Source organism: Larimichthys crocea, chromosome III, assembly GCF_000972845.2.
Source record: "Larimichthys crocea isolate SSNF chromosome III, L_crocea_2.0, whole genome shotgun sequence".
NCBI lineage: Eukaryota > Metazoa > Chordata > Actinopteri > Sciaenidae > Larimichthys > Larimichthys crocea.
Window position 1 is genome coordinate 27,178,868 of NC_040013.1, and position 12,998 is coordinate 27,191,865.

At 41.2% G+C, this 12,998-nt stretch overlaps 1 protein-coding gene across 4 annotated transcripts in view; it reads right to left on the reverse strand.

Annotated features, from left to right (window-relative positions):
- Positions 1 to 12,998, reverse strand: part of LOC104929270 (DNA repair protein XRCC4) — a 25,404-nt gene continuing 12,406 nt past the window's right edge. For all 4 annotated transcript variants that reach the window (XM_010743740.3, XM_027277772.1, XM_019266154.2 and 1 more), the window contains 5 exons: positions 8,166 to 8,332; positions 7,409 to 7,573; positions 6,200 to 6,309; positions 3,259 to 3,392; positions 1 to 594 (listed from right to left, as the gene is read on the reverse strand). In XM_010743740.3, coding sequence (XP_010742042.3) covers positions 3,268 to 3,392; positions 6,200 to 6,309; positions 7,409 to 7,573; positions 8,166 to 8,332 — 567 coding nt within the window. In that variant the 3' untranslated portion in view covers positions 1 to 594; positions 3,259 to 3,267. The remainder of the gene's footprint in view (positions 595 to 3,258; positions 3,393 to 6,199; positions 6,310 to 7,408; positions 7,574 to 8,165; positions 8,333 to 12,998) is intronic.

The window sequence follows — 12,998 nt, forward strand, 5'->3', positions numbered from 1 at the left end:
TGTTTATTTAAGTCAGACTGAAATCATTTCACAATAGACGTTTACCCAAATAACCATTGACAATATGTCACATATGAAAACATTACTTTCTTTTTCACGTATTTTCAATACATTTCCATGAAATAAAATCAAATTAAAATAAAAAATAAAACATTTACAATGTCTTTTAAAATAATAAGAAACAAAACAACACGTTTTAGAATATTCTCCATAATAATGATATAATATTGTAATATTGACTGAAATATTCAGTATAGTTTCACAATGTCTCATCTTCCATTGCACACTGCCGTGCACTCATCTGAAAATTACCCTTAGAATACTCATCTGGAATTCCTTCTATAAAATGCCTTATTGATGCGATGTATAGTGTGACATTCCTGTGGGGATTACTAAAACAGCATGTTGCGCATGTTGTGGGATTATCCTGGAAGCTACACGTGGTCTTCAGGAGACACTTAGGTATCATCAGAATCGTAAAAGGCAGCAGGAAGGTCCAGAAGTCAAAGGTAGAATGGTCAGATCCTGAGTAGGCTTCCATGGGTTCATTACTGTCAGTGTGAAGACACACTGTGATGACCTCAGGACCTAAAGCTGCCAGGAGAAGTAAAGGAGAAGGTGAGGAGGTGAAGGTGGTGAGAGAAAACATAACCCTATTAACCCCCCGCAAAACACCCCTCAGGTAGTTTGGGCCACAGAACATCCACAGAATAAGGGCAGATGAAAACAAGAAAAAACGGGGGAGGTCAAATCAATGTTTTACAAAACGCTAGTTTAGAAAAGGAAAATGACAGAGATGGCGTATCGTTTATTTTCATAATTAAAAGAAAGAGGGTAACATCAGCAAGACATGATGAATAAGCAGCAACAAAGCAGCTTCGGTGCCTTGGTGGTGACACCCTGTTTTCTGGGTGTAGCCAGTTGTCCCTCAGTAGTTGTTACTCTTTCTCCGGTCTCACACAGAGCCAAGGTTGAGGGGCTTGGCAGCCAAATTTGAGCTCAGGGCGAACTCTTGAGAAAAATTGCTTCCATACTCCTGGTCCAGATTCTCCACCATATGTTCTCCAAGTCATTAGCAGCAGCAACGCCATCAGTTCCTGAGGAAGCACTGGAGGGCGTTAAGTGCCTGCTATCACATGACCACTAACGCATCTGGGCAAAGTCTTGACGGCAGCACTCAATAGAGCACGCACTCTGGCGCGCTTGGGAAAAGATAGCGTCATTACTTGTTCTTCTTTTGATTTATTGAAGACAAGAGACAAGCAGCAAGTTTCTCATGAGAGCTGTGGCAGGTAATTGTCACAGTTAAACCAAACCAGATGGTAGTAGCATGCTGGGTTTTTTTTTTTGTTTTTTTTAAATTGCCTTCACAATCTGGGACAAAATCTGGCATCAAATCCGGGGGCACCTCCAGGACACTGTTGCCTGGTTGTCACTGTTTTGGTTGTGTGTATTGAGGTGAGCATTGACTAGCTGAAAGTATCTTGCCACATGGATATGGATAAATAAAATCTGCTCATTATTAAAGCTTTAAAGGTTTTGGGATTTAATTGTGTTCGTGATGAATCCTGAATAACATCTATTCATTGAGGACGAGGGTGGATCAAGACGGGGACAAAGGGGAAGAGAGGATAGAGAGAGGGAAAAAGTTAGGAGGTATATATACAAGGTAGAGGTGTATAACCTGCACTAATAAAACAAACATCACATTTTAACTTTAATATTTTATCCCTGAATATGGAAATGTAATTTGGGAGCTCAATATATTAAACATATGAACCAAGGATGAATTATATTCTACCCAAGAAGTTCATGTTTAGAGAGAAAAAACTATTTCCTAGAATTCAAAAGCTGCTGCTAGGTAAGTATTTGCTGTAAGTAATTTTCAGTTGTGTTTATTTGCCAGCCAACACCCAGATGTAGGCTGTGCGGGGATGTTAAGAGGTTTTTGGATTTAAAAGAAGTGTCACTACAATAAAGGAGAGGCTGAACAAATTAACCATCGGCTGACAACATGATGGCAACTGAAGGTTGATATTACTGTCCTAATGCACTTTTGATTTTTGTATTTTCTAACTAAAGATATTGTGATTGTGAACTGTAACAAATGTTGGTTTTCAGACTTTTCTTTTGCAGCAGTAGCACAGCAACAAGATGCAATGTTAGTCTGAACTCATTTGTAGTCCTAAATGGAAGCAGTCAGAGAAACTCTGGTCATTCTATTGCAGTGAGTCAGTAGAGTATAAGAAAAGTTGCAGCTGTTGAACATGGAAAGACCTCACAACATTGTATGTTTGAGTCGGATGTTCAAGAGACACCTCTAAAATCCCAAACACTAACAGAAGCTGATTAATCTAAAACTCTGTCAGACCTACCAGTCAGTCCATGAAGAAGTCCTATGAAGTCATGCTGTTACGGTGTTCACACTCATAGAAATGTTATTTAAATTCTCCCACTGGAAGTTCAGTTTAGGACGTGAAATGCCACAGATAGAATATGAATATAATTTTTTTTGTTATGTACACTTAAAATCCTTTATTAGGAGGAAACAGCAACTATTCTTAAGCATCTGGAGACCGGTTCCACATCTACGACCAGTGCTGTGGTCAGAGGCTGCAGGAGAAGTACGGTGTGTATCCCCAATGAGTAATACAATCAATGCGATAAGATGAAGAAAACCAAAATAAATAATTACAGAAATATGCAGGGGCCAGGGCTAGACACTGGTGGATGCTGGGAAGCGAGCATGTGTGGTTTAGTCTTTAATACCAACGATGACGACAAAATGATGATTCAACCTTTTTTAATGGAATGAGTTAGAAGATAAAAAATAAAGTGTAGCACCCCACATCTGCGGTCAGGCTGCAGTGGTCTTTCAGACGTTTTGTCTGAGTGAGGGAATCTAAAAAAAAAAAGTCATGAATGAAATTTGATGGGAAAGAGATTAAAAAAAATGTTTCACAGGATCATAAAAATGAACTTGAAATGATTTTCTAGCAATGTTGTTGGGGCCACATGGAAAAGGTCATTAGTTAATGAAGACTGGAGAGTTTGTCTGTCATGGTGAGTGTCAACATCTTAATATGACCCACCTACCATCTGAACTCTTTGTCCTTTCACTGCTACTGTATGCGAAGAGAGGCTCCACAAAACAGTTTAATGAACTAAGAAGCATGAGAAATCCACAGGAAGCTCTGTCAACAACAGCTATGATACCAAGTATGGTGATACTTTGGCTGCATTGGTTATCTGACTCACTTTCGATTTTTATTCCGGCTCACGAGACTCTGGGCTCAGGCTGTGAATCAATCTCTGCTTCCGTCTTGGCTGTTCATCTTCATCATCAGAGAAGCTCCGGTCCAGAGAGATGCCGTGGCAGACCAGATCACGACCTTTTATTTAAGCACAGAGAAGCACACACAGACGTTAACAGAACTTACTCCTTGATTATTTTGAAATAGCTTCTTTGAGCATCTTTAATTAATGTCACTAATATACCTGAACTATTAGGGCATTAGGTCATGTTCACTGTAAATCAAAGATGCTTGTTTCATTCCATCACAATGTCCTCTGCAAGTTCCTCAAATGCCCCTAAAATGCCTGCACACTGGTGTCTTGTCTTGTTCCACATTTTTGGCATTACTTGGTCGGTTTCATTACGATTCTCCATCGTCATTGCTTAAACGATTCTCCATCAGTGTCACTTGTGGCACTTTTGTGGCAGTTTCAGGGCATATTGCATCAGATGACCTTTGTTAACCCCGGACAACTCTAAACCTAAAAGTCCTGTGACCTTTATCTGGAACAGAGATCTGGCATTCCACACAAGCCCGGTCGCACTCGGATACAATCGTTTATATACAGACAGGCATACAAACACACCTGTTTGCCCTTTAACACTGCTGCTAGCCTATTCGAATTCAAAGATCAACAGATTGAGCCACTGTGTTAGATAAAAAGGAATACTTAAAATACTTGATTAGCTGTCTGAATAAGAGATAAAACTTTTAATGCTCATAAATCAAATGCTACTGTTGATATTTATGCAGTAAAATGAATGAAAAGTGGAGCCTGTTGTTACATTTTCATCATTTTGATCCATTTTATTTTACTGTCTTATATTCTCTCTTAAGTCACACTTCCTCTCCTCTATCCTTACTCTCTTATCTTTGGTAACACCCTTGTGAGTGATCTGCTTCCTATGTTGTGACAATCAGATGCTATACCTGGAGGGAACAAGTCAAAGAGAGAGTTTCTTCTTTTGTCTCCAGTTCTGCTCAGTCATTACTCTCTTATCAGGCCTCAGTCATATCAAAACACACCCCGAGGCATGGGGGTTAACTGGGGCCAAGCACGTCAAAGGGGAATCGTGTATAGCCCATTATGTCTGTGAAGTCTGGGTAGACTTTTAAATGCAAATAAAGCATCATTTCATGCACACAGTTTCTGATCTGGGTCAGACTTTGCAATAACCAAATGGGTGGGGACTCGAATGGAACATAACAAATGTCATTGAGGTCTCAAATTCACCAAAGCTCGCTTACTGTGTATGCTTACTGAATTTGTAAACACAAAAGATTGTTGTGACTCACACGTTTGTGTTTCATGTCCTCTGATTATTGTAAAGGTGCATATTAATTAATCTGTCGCTGGCTAAGGCTACGAAATATAAACAAGGGGAAGTTTCAATGCATTAGGCATCCATTAGACATAGTAACAGCCATTGACGTGAATATATGGCTGTTTTCCATCACACTGCTGAAGGCCAAGAGAGAAACGCCCATAAACTGATTTGTTGGACAGCAGAGTTAGTATCAGTACAAAGACAACTTTGGAACACACACCCAGAATATTAAAAAAGCTTAAAATATGGAGAGAACTAGGGGGAAAATTCATCAAGGCACGAAGATAAGAGACAAGTGCTGGGTGATTTTCTGTGACGAGCTGAAAGCACAAGGAAGCATTGTAAAACCCTTTCTGGACTGCAAACAACACAGTGCATGAGCCAAGACCCATCCTGCGCAATCTACCACCTCCATCCATCTTCACTGTGGCCAGGCTGGGAGGAAGAGCATGAAGGGGAGGGTGCTTCTACATGTGCGAGTAAGAGAAAGTTAAGAAAACGAGAGCCAAACAACAGAACCCGCTGAAGCCACTATAACGTCAATGTGTTTTGCGTCTGTATTATCCTCTCAGGGGGGTGGGGGCTTGTTTGGCTCTGAACACAAGCGCGACCATTGAGAGAGCGATCAGTGGGTTATCCCAGCAGATTGCAGCACGGGGAGGGCAGGGGGAGGTGTGTGACTCAGCAGATACGTCTGCTCTGCATGATGCAAGAAGTGGAAGACCACCTCACTGTCGGCCGTGTTGAAGCAATCACAGCAGACTTCACCGGTTGGGTTTATGACTCACTGACGAGTGTTTTCCCAGAACCCGGCTACCCGAGGGTGTACGTTCTTGTTTGTATGTGCTCTTAAGTGTACATTAAAGCCCCCTGCTTACACAATCAATTACATTCTCTCTCAAGTTTATTGGACAGTAAAATCTGTTCGAGGAAAGGGCCTGCATCAATACTGAGTCACGTAGTGACCTATGACATCACAACGAGTACCAGGAATGGGCGAAAATTTGCCATGTTCAATAAATGCACGCCCTGCTCCACTAAAACATAGTGCATGTCCAAATAAGTGCAATATTGGAGCACAATGTGTGCGGACGATTGTGTATCATCAGTTCTAAATAAAAGCGACCTATGAGAAAGCCTGAATGAGTTAAAGCAAGAGAGACAGGCTCTGAGGACTGTGCATTTTTAGGATACGCAAGAGTATACTCTGTCTCTGTCATCTTATCTGCTAGTCTTGTCACCTGAATCCAAATGATACATTGCCTTTAAACACATAGATAACTGCCTATCCTCATCACGTTACGAACTGCACTCATACTGCCTTATCCCTTGAGAAATGTCTTCATTATTTCATTATGAGAAATTAGAGGGCAAGGAAGGAAATGTTTCTGTTTATTATCTTTGACGTTGCTGTTGCAACACATTGTGACGCAGGCAAAGATGAAATAAGTAATGTGCTTATTGTTTATTTGTTAAAAACCCAATCATTCATTCTGAGTTGGCTGTGAATGGTAATATTTAATGGGTTTGGGAGCATTTTTTTCTCTGACACCACACACACACACACACACATACCTGTGATGAGGATAGTTGCCTCCTGGGATGGATGGAAGCTCTGAACCGTCTCCTCTTGTCTTTCCTGGCTGTTATCTTCACCATGAGTTGTGTCATTGTCACAGTTGTCACTAAAGGAAATGAGACAAGTTTGAGAGAAGAAAAGAAAGTGTTTCATGTAGAAAAATCAGTGTGTGTGTGTGTGTGTGTGTGTGTGTGTCTGTCCGTGATGTATGTGGAAAAACTCAGAACTCAGAAACTGAGTTAAAGCCTTTAGAAAATACAGCATCTCGTTTTACTATGCTGGCAATCATCTTTCAATATTTCATATTATTGACCTCAGGGGACGGTGGCAAAAGCCAGACACATAACCATGAGTAAAATCTTCCACACATACACCGTGTCCTGCGATGATGGAAGATATAACACGGGCTTGTTAAAAAAAAAAATCTAATTAGCCACCATCTGTATTCTGCAGAGGCCAGAGGTGTGGCACACATACGTATGCGCAGATCTGTACGAGCACTGTGCTGACCTGCTTGGAAACAAAACATGCAACTGCGCAACTAAAGCAATGACCTGAATATGTTGATTCACTTACTAGACAAAGTCCTCAGTGCTACTCATTAAATGAACCAAAGTAAATGTCCCAGTAAAAAGTGTTTCTAGTAGTCTAGCATCTGCAGCAATTAGTCGACTGACAGAAAATAAATCAATTGCACGTTTTTGGATAATTGATGAAATGTTTGAGTAAGCTTTCCAAACCAATCACCTTGTACTTCCAAAGTTGTGACATTTTCACAAAATCTCCTCACAGTCTGTTAGCTTTCCACGGTGCATGTGCACTGAAAAGAAAACTCAGTGTTTTTACAGTGTTGGCTCTGTAAATGGGAAACAAAGTGGCTCGGACCAAGACACACAACACTAACCTGGTATTCCAGCCAGGATTTTTGTCAGGAAACATTAAATTACTTGTCCACAGGTATTTGGATTACTTTTTGCCAAGATATGCTTTCGTTGTGAAGATTGCTATAGTAGCGGGAGAGTGGTGAGTATCACTGTCTGGAGCTGGCGTGGTGGCTCAAGAAAACCTAGTTTGCAACATAGTTAACATTAGTTACATTGCTTACTGTGCCATTGTTCGCAACATATCGTGTTTACTTGTATTTTAGAGCAGCAAAACTAGCCATGTATGCCAGAGGACAACAAATTAAAGGGAGCCATGCTGACCTTTGTCTCCCCTCTCGATCTCTCTGCTGGTCATCGGTCTGTTGTAGTTGGCGAACAGCATCCTGCAGACCTCTGATCTTGGCCTTTTTCTTGTTCAGGACCATGACAAAACGTGAGTACATCTCCCTCTCCAACACCTCCTTAGCCTGAACCTGCTGCTCCAACCTCAGACACAAACCAGACACAGACAATGAATGTGCAAAAACATACATGCAAGCAAATCGACTCTCACATCATACCTTTATACACACGCAGGCAGACAAATTATGTTCGTGTTTGTTTGCTTTCTGAGAGTAATTTGCTAAGATGACGCTGGTGCCTCCACCCAGTGAAAACATTAGTCAAGGGATGAACAAGCAAAAAGAAAAGAAGCACATGGATGTATAAAATGGGACACACAATTCAGAGAAAACATTCATTCGAAGTTAGTTCCCAGGAATCACAGGCCTAGTTTGCAACACTGGGTGGAACCCTCAGTACTCTCAACTGGGCGACCAGTGATGATGTCATACTGGGTGATTGCTGTGCAAATAAACAGCTGGCAGCATGACTTAAAAAGCAAAGAGAACTTGCATGCAAACAAGCCAATCAACAAACAAATACCAGCCCTCAACATCTTAGGAAAATAATTAGATTCTGTCAGTGGTATTTTCCATTTGAACTTGACATTTGCTCTACATCAAATATTGTTTCATAAACACACATTTTATTAATCCATCAGCACAAAACACAGAGCCGCTCTCCTCCTCATCCTTACTCTCTGAGTATTCTCTGGTGCTCCTGTTTCAGCCTGCGATTCTCCTCTAACAGCTCGCAGTTGCCTGACTCCAGATCCTTGCTGCGCTTCAGGGATTGGCCAATCATCTCCCGGTTCAGCTCTAGAGGGTCTGGAGCTGGATGGAGCTCCACTGAACCCAAGTCCACCTGAAGAAAGGTGGGAACAAAGAGTAAAAGAAAAGGAGAAGAGAAATGAGAAGACATGATCAAGTAAGACAGCTATTAATTTGCAAATTGCAAGAAAATAATGTTTTCTTTGAAGGTTGGCTGGCTATATAACTGATGAACCATTAAGACAATAAAGTTTAGTTAGTATGGCACTTCTTACACAGCAAGGTCACAACAAGGTAAGGAAAGGAAAGTAGTTAAACCCATAGAACAAAAAAGAAAAGAGGCAATAAATCGTTAGCAACATCAAAACATGAAAAGACAAAGGCCAGTTTCAATAAATGGTTTCAGAAGGTTTCAACAGAGACCACAAAACGTATGTCTGTAGATCAGAAGACCTACTGATGATATAAGGATGGAACAGATCAGAGATGTGCTCTCGTGCCTGACCCTGCAGGGCTCTATATATGAAAACATAAGTGAGATCCTTAACACGAATCCGGAACTTGATGGGAAGCCGACAAACTCAATAATGTGGGAAGACCTCAGTACTGTTGAAGAAGTACTTCATGAGACATTGGGTGCTTCCTTTGAGCATACCCGACTGGGAGGAGACAAGAGGACAGATTTAAGCCTGCATCTCCCAGCTGTCCCTGGAGTACCTGTGGATCCTCTGGGAGAAGCTGGAGAAAGTTAGAGACAGAAAACTGAAGCATAGTATAATGGTTTGAAGCCAGTAACGTGATGCTCAAATCTAAATAAGCTTCCAAATCCTGCTTACAGTAAAAATGAGTAAGAATTTGCACCTTAATGTCATTCCAAAATGCACTCCAAATAGAGGCGCAACAAACCACTACATCACATTTTCTTTGAAGTAGGAGACTTTTTAAAAATGATGAGGTGTTTCCTTCTGTCTAGGAGAAATACAGGTTGAATTCATTGGTCACCAGTAAACTATGCAAGTGAGCACACAGTTTCCTCTCAGTTGCCTCTTGTCGGTGACTCTTTGGAATCACAGGCAGGCTTCAGATATAATAAAACATTCCTCATTTGGTTTGCATTTGGCACCAAGTCACAGAGCAGGGCTGAGGCTTTGGACGACAAACAAATGGGGAAATTTTCTAACATTGAGTTGATGTGTTACATTTCCTAAATTCCACCGTAGCCCTCCGATTTTTTATGTGCAAATTAGGACTTAATCAACATCAAACAAGAAAATACAAATAAAAACAGAATATCCGAAGGCACAGATACACAGATCATCCTGGAGGGAGTGTCCGTTCATCAAAGCTGCCACACCAAACATTTTTTCAAAGAGCTGCATGATCTGTGTTTGCCTGTTGCCTCGGAGATTCTCCCATACACACACACACACACACACACACACATACACACACACACACATACACACACACACAGGTAGTGCTCATGATGCACTGGGAAACCAGAAGGTGATGAGGTGCTAAATCTTAACTGGGCTGTGTCGAGGTCGCAGACCCACTGTAATAAAGCCGCCATCTTCAAAAGCTCTCATAAAATACTTGTCATTTTTGTCCCAGGCTGATGCTGTCCTGGCAGGCCACACAGCTGTTTTCCCCCTCCACTGGTGAACCTGAACATGTTTCAATGAGTGGACATTCGCTGCATTCGCTCCCACAGCCTCGCTATCTTAGTCGACCTGTCTGTTTCAATCGATCTTCTGTTCTTTGGTAATCTCTTTCTCTCAGTGTTAGATTTTGTTTTGTCTCTTTCTCATTTTGTCTCTATCAATACAAAACTCTATTACTTTGAGCACTATCTCCTTCCAAATCCTTTTTGACACCACCCACAATAGTGGCTAAAATCCGCATGACTAATAAATTTGGTGATGCACTTACTTTTCCTTGAACGCCACCAGCAAATCAAATGTTGTCACTTATCCAGTGAAACGTCTAAACATCCACTAGATGGATTGGCACCAATGTTTGTACAGACATTGTTCTGAGACCATGTATCCCAATGACTTTTATGATTCCCTAACTTTTTCTTTTACAGCTGCCATCAGGATGACGGGACATTTCCATAAACTTTAGTTGTGCTTTGGGAAACTAAGATGGTGAACACTATACCTGCTAAATATCAACATGTTAGCACTGTCACTAAATTCAGCTCAAAGCACCACTGTCCTTAAGTTTCCCAGAACCCCTCAGGACTCTTATTTTGCTGGTATGTGGTCTTCTTCTTCTTGTGTTATTTTAGGGGCTTGACCCTCGATTCTTTAGCCCTTGCAACAAGCACAATGGACACCATGAGCACATGGGTGAGCACATGTTTTGCATAGTGGCATTCTTACTCCGTGCCAGTACTGCCAATAATGCCCAGTCGGATCACAGCAAAGAAATTAGTGATTTAACAAAGGTCAATTTAACAGGATCAGGACACAGAGAAGACCACCCAGAATCTAAACGGGATGAGGTTCCCAAGAACTCATAAAAATCAAGTGCAACATCAGGATGTCACAGTGATCCAGTGCAGGCTCCTCCTGGGATTAAGAGGGAATTTGTGTGAGCTTCCTGAATGATCGACAAGTTCACTTATCTGTAATTCAGTGTTTGTGCAAGATGGTTCACCACTGATACGTAATGGTGACACTAGTGTTGGAAGAGGCCTGGTAAGAATGGCTGATGTTTGGCTTGGTTATGATTGTGAATTTAAACAGTGTGTAACTTTAAAGATCAAACAACTTACACTTTATCTATATGAACACTTGCAGAGCTGCAAAATTAGCAAGGTGTGACAGGCTTTGATCTTTCCTCAAACCCCTCCTCCTACTCCTGCTACCTGTGCCTAAATCTCTACTGTACTGCCAGATGAAAGTCATTTGGCAATAAATCAGCCACAAGACAAAGGATAATCTGGAGGCCCTGGACTCCAACATGATCGCACTAATATTTGCTCACTTTAAAGAATGTTGTAATGTCCTACATTTACTGTTCATGTCATTATAATGACTGGGACTTTGTCAAACTTTGTCATCAAAGTTTTACCCACTGACATTGTTTAAGATCATAAATCTTCCTGAACAGCATGTTAACATGGTATTACCAGTTGAAGACACCAGATACAGAGATCTAAACTGCTGGAAGCACAACCCTTATTTACTGGATTAACATTGGAAATGACACTCAGCTGCTGTTTGTTTCTTCCGCCCCTTCTTTTTAAATACCAACGGTTGCGTGTTTCACTGTCTTTACTTTAAGGGTTTCTGTGAAGACGTACTGCCGTAAACATCTAAATTCCGGATCACCAAACGTTTAGCTTTAATTTACTGTGCAGCATGGAAAGAGGAAGGATGCACTAAACAAGATATAAATCTGAAAATGTAGTCAAGTGGCACAGTGACAGATGGTAATGAATGTTTTGATATTGATTGAAGTTCCTTGTTGAAAGACAGAAAGAGGCTAAAAAAGCCCCATTTATTTTCTTGAGCTTCTGTTTCTCTCCTGAGACACAGAGATAACGTTAAAGGTCAGTCGGCACATTGTTGCCAGCCTCTGCCAAGGTGTGGGAGGTCAAACTGTTTGTCTGTGATCCACGACCCACTGCCACATTTTTCTACTGTGTTACTTCACTAAAACAACAATAAAATAGTCAAAAGTAAATCATTCGCAGTTGTAGTTTGAGCCCCCAACATCATTTGACATGTGCCTTGGGTGCGTGGGGTTATCTGTGACTAATAAAAGATAATGAAGATAACATGTCAGGACAAGACAGAAAGAAAAGGAAGAATAAATAATGTTCATGACCTTTCAAAGCCTGAAAAATCAATGTTTCATGATGAAACATACTCTACACAATATCAAAAGAGAGACTAAACACAATGGGATTTGAGATTTAGCAAACTGGTTTCAGAATAGGGTTGACATTACAACATGATCTGCATGTGTGTGTGGTCTAACTGTTTGTTTGTGTGTGTGTCTCCAGACAGCTAGCCTGACCATAAGGTCGGACCCGTGGAGAGGGGAGGGACGTAGGTGTGGACGTCAAAGCCAAAAGAACACAGTCCCAGTGAAAACGATACCATAACACATTGTGGGCACAGAGGACACAAAGCTTTCCTTATCATACTCTCCAACACATTGCTGCAGACAAAACCCACTGATTATTCCCATGGGTCACAGGACAATGACCCCCATTAATTAATAACCAGTAATTAATGATAATATAATAAGTTGGAATCAATGAAATTCAAAGACTAAAGACATAACCATTTATCTCAACACTCCAGCTCATAATAATACATGCAAACATATACTTAACGTATCAGTGTTCCAATCCCCCATTTTTTTATTTCAAAATCATTATCGTGTCCGAGGGAGCAGGGAAGTGAGTGGGTGAGCACTTTGTGCCTGATGACAAAGAGACAGTGTTCAAGAGTGGGCAAGGGTGCTCAGTATAGGAAGTGTGGGCACTAAGCAGAGATCAGCTTGTCCCATCAGCTCCTTGGTCCGCCATGCAGAGGCGTGAGGCTAGATAAAGAGCAGGAAGTGAGGGGCGACGGCAGTCAGCCTATCCCTGATAACATAAATGTTCCCATAAACACAGAGCACGCCGTGGCACAGTACCAACTCAAGCGCAGATAGAGGGGTAAATAGTTCAAATGCTTCATCTTACTTCTCTGTGCCTAAAGCGCCGGGCTCAGAGATGTTCGTAGCACATTATTTAG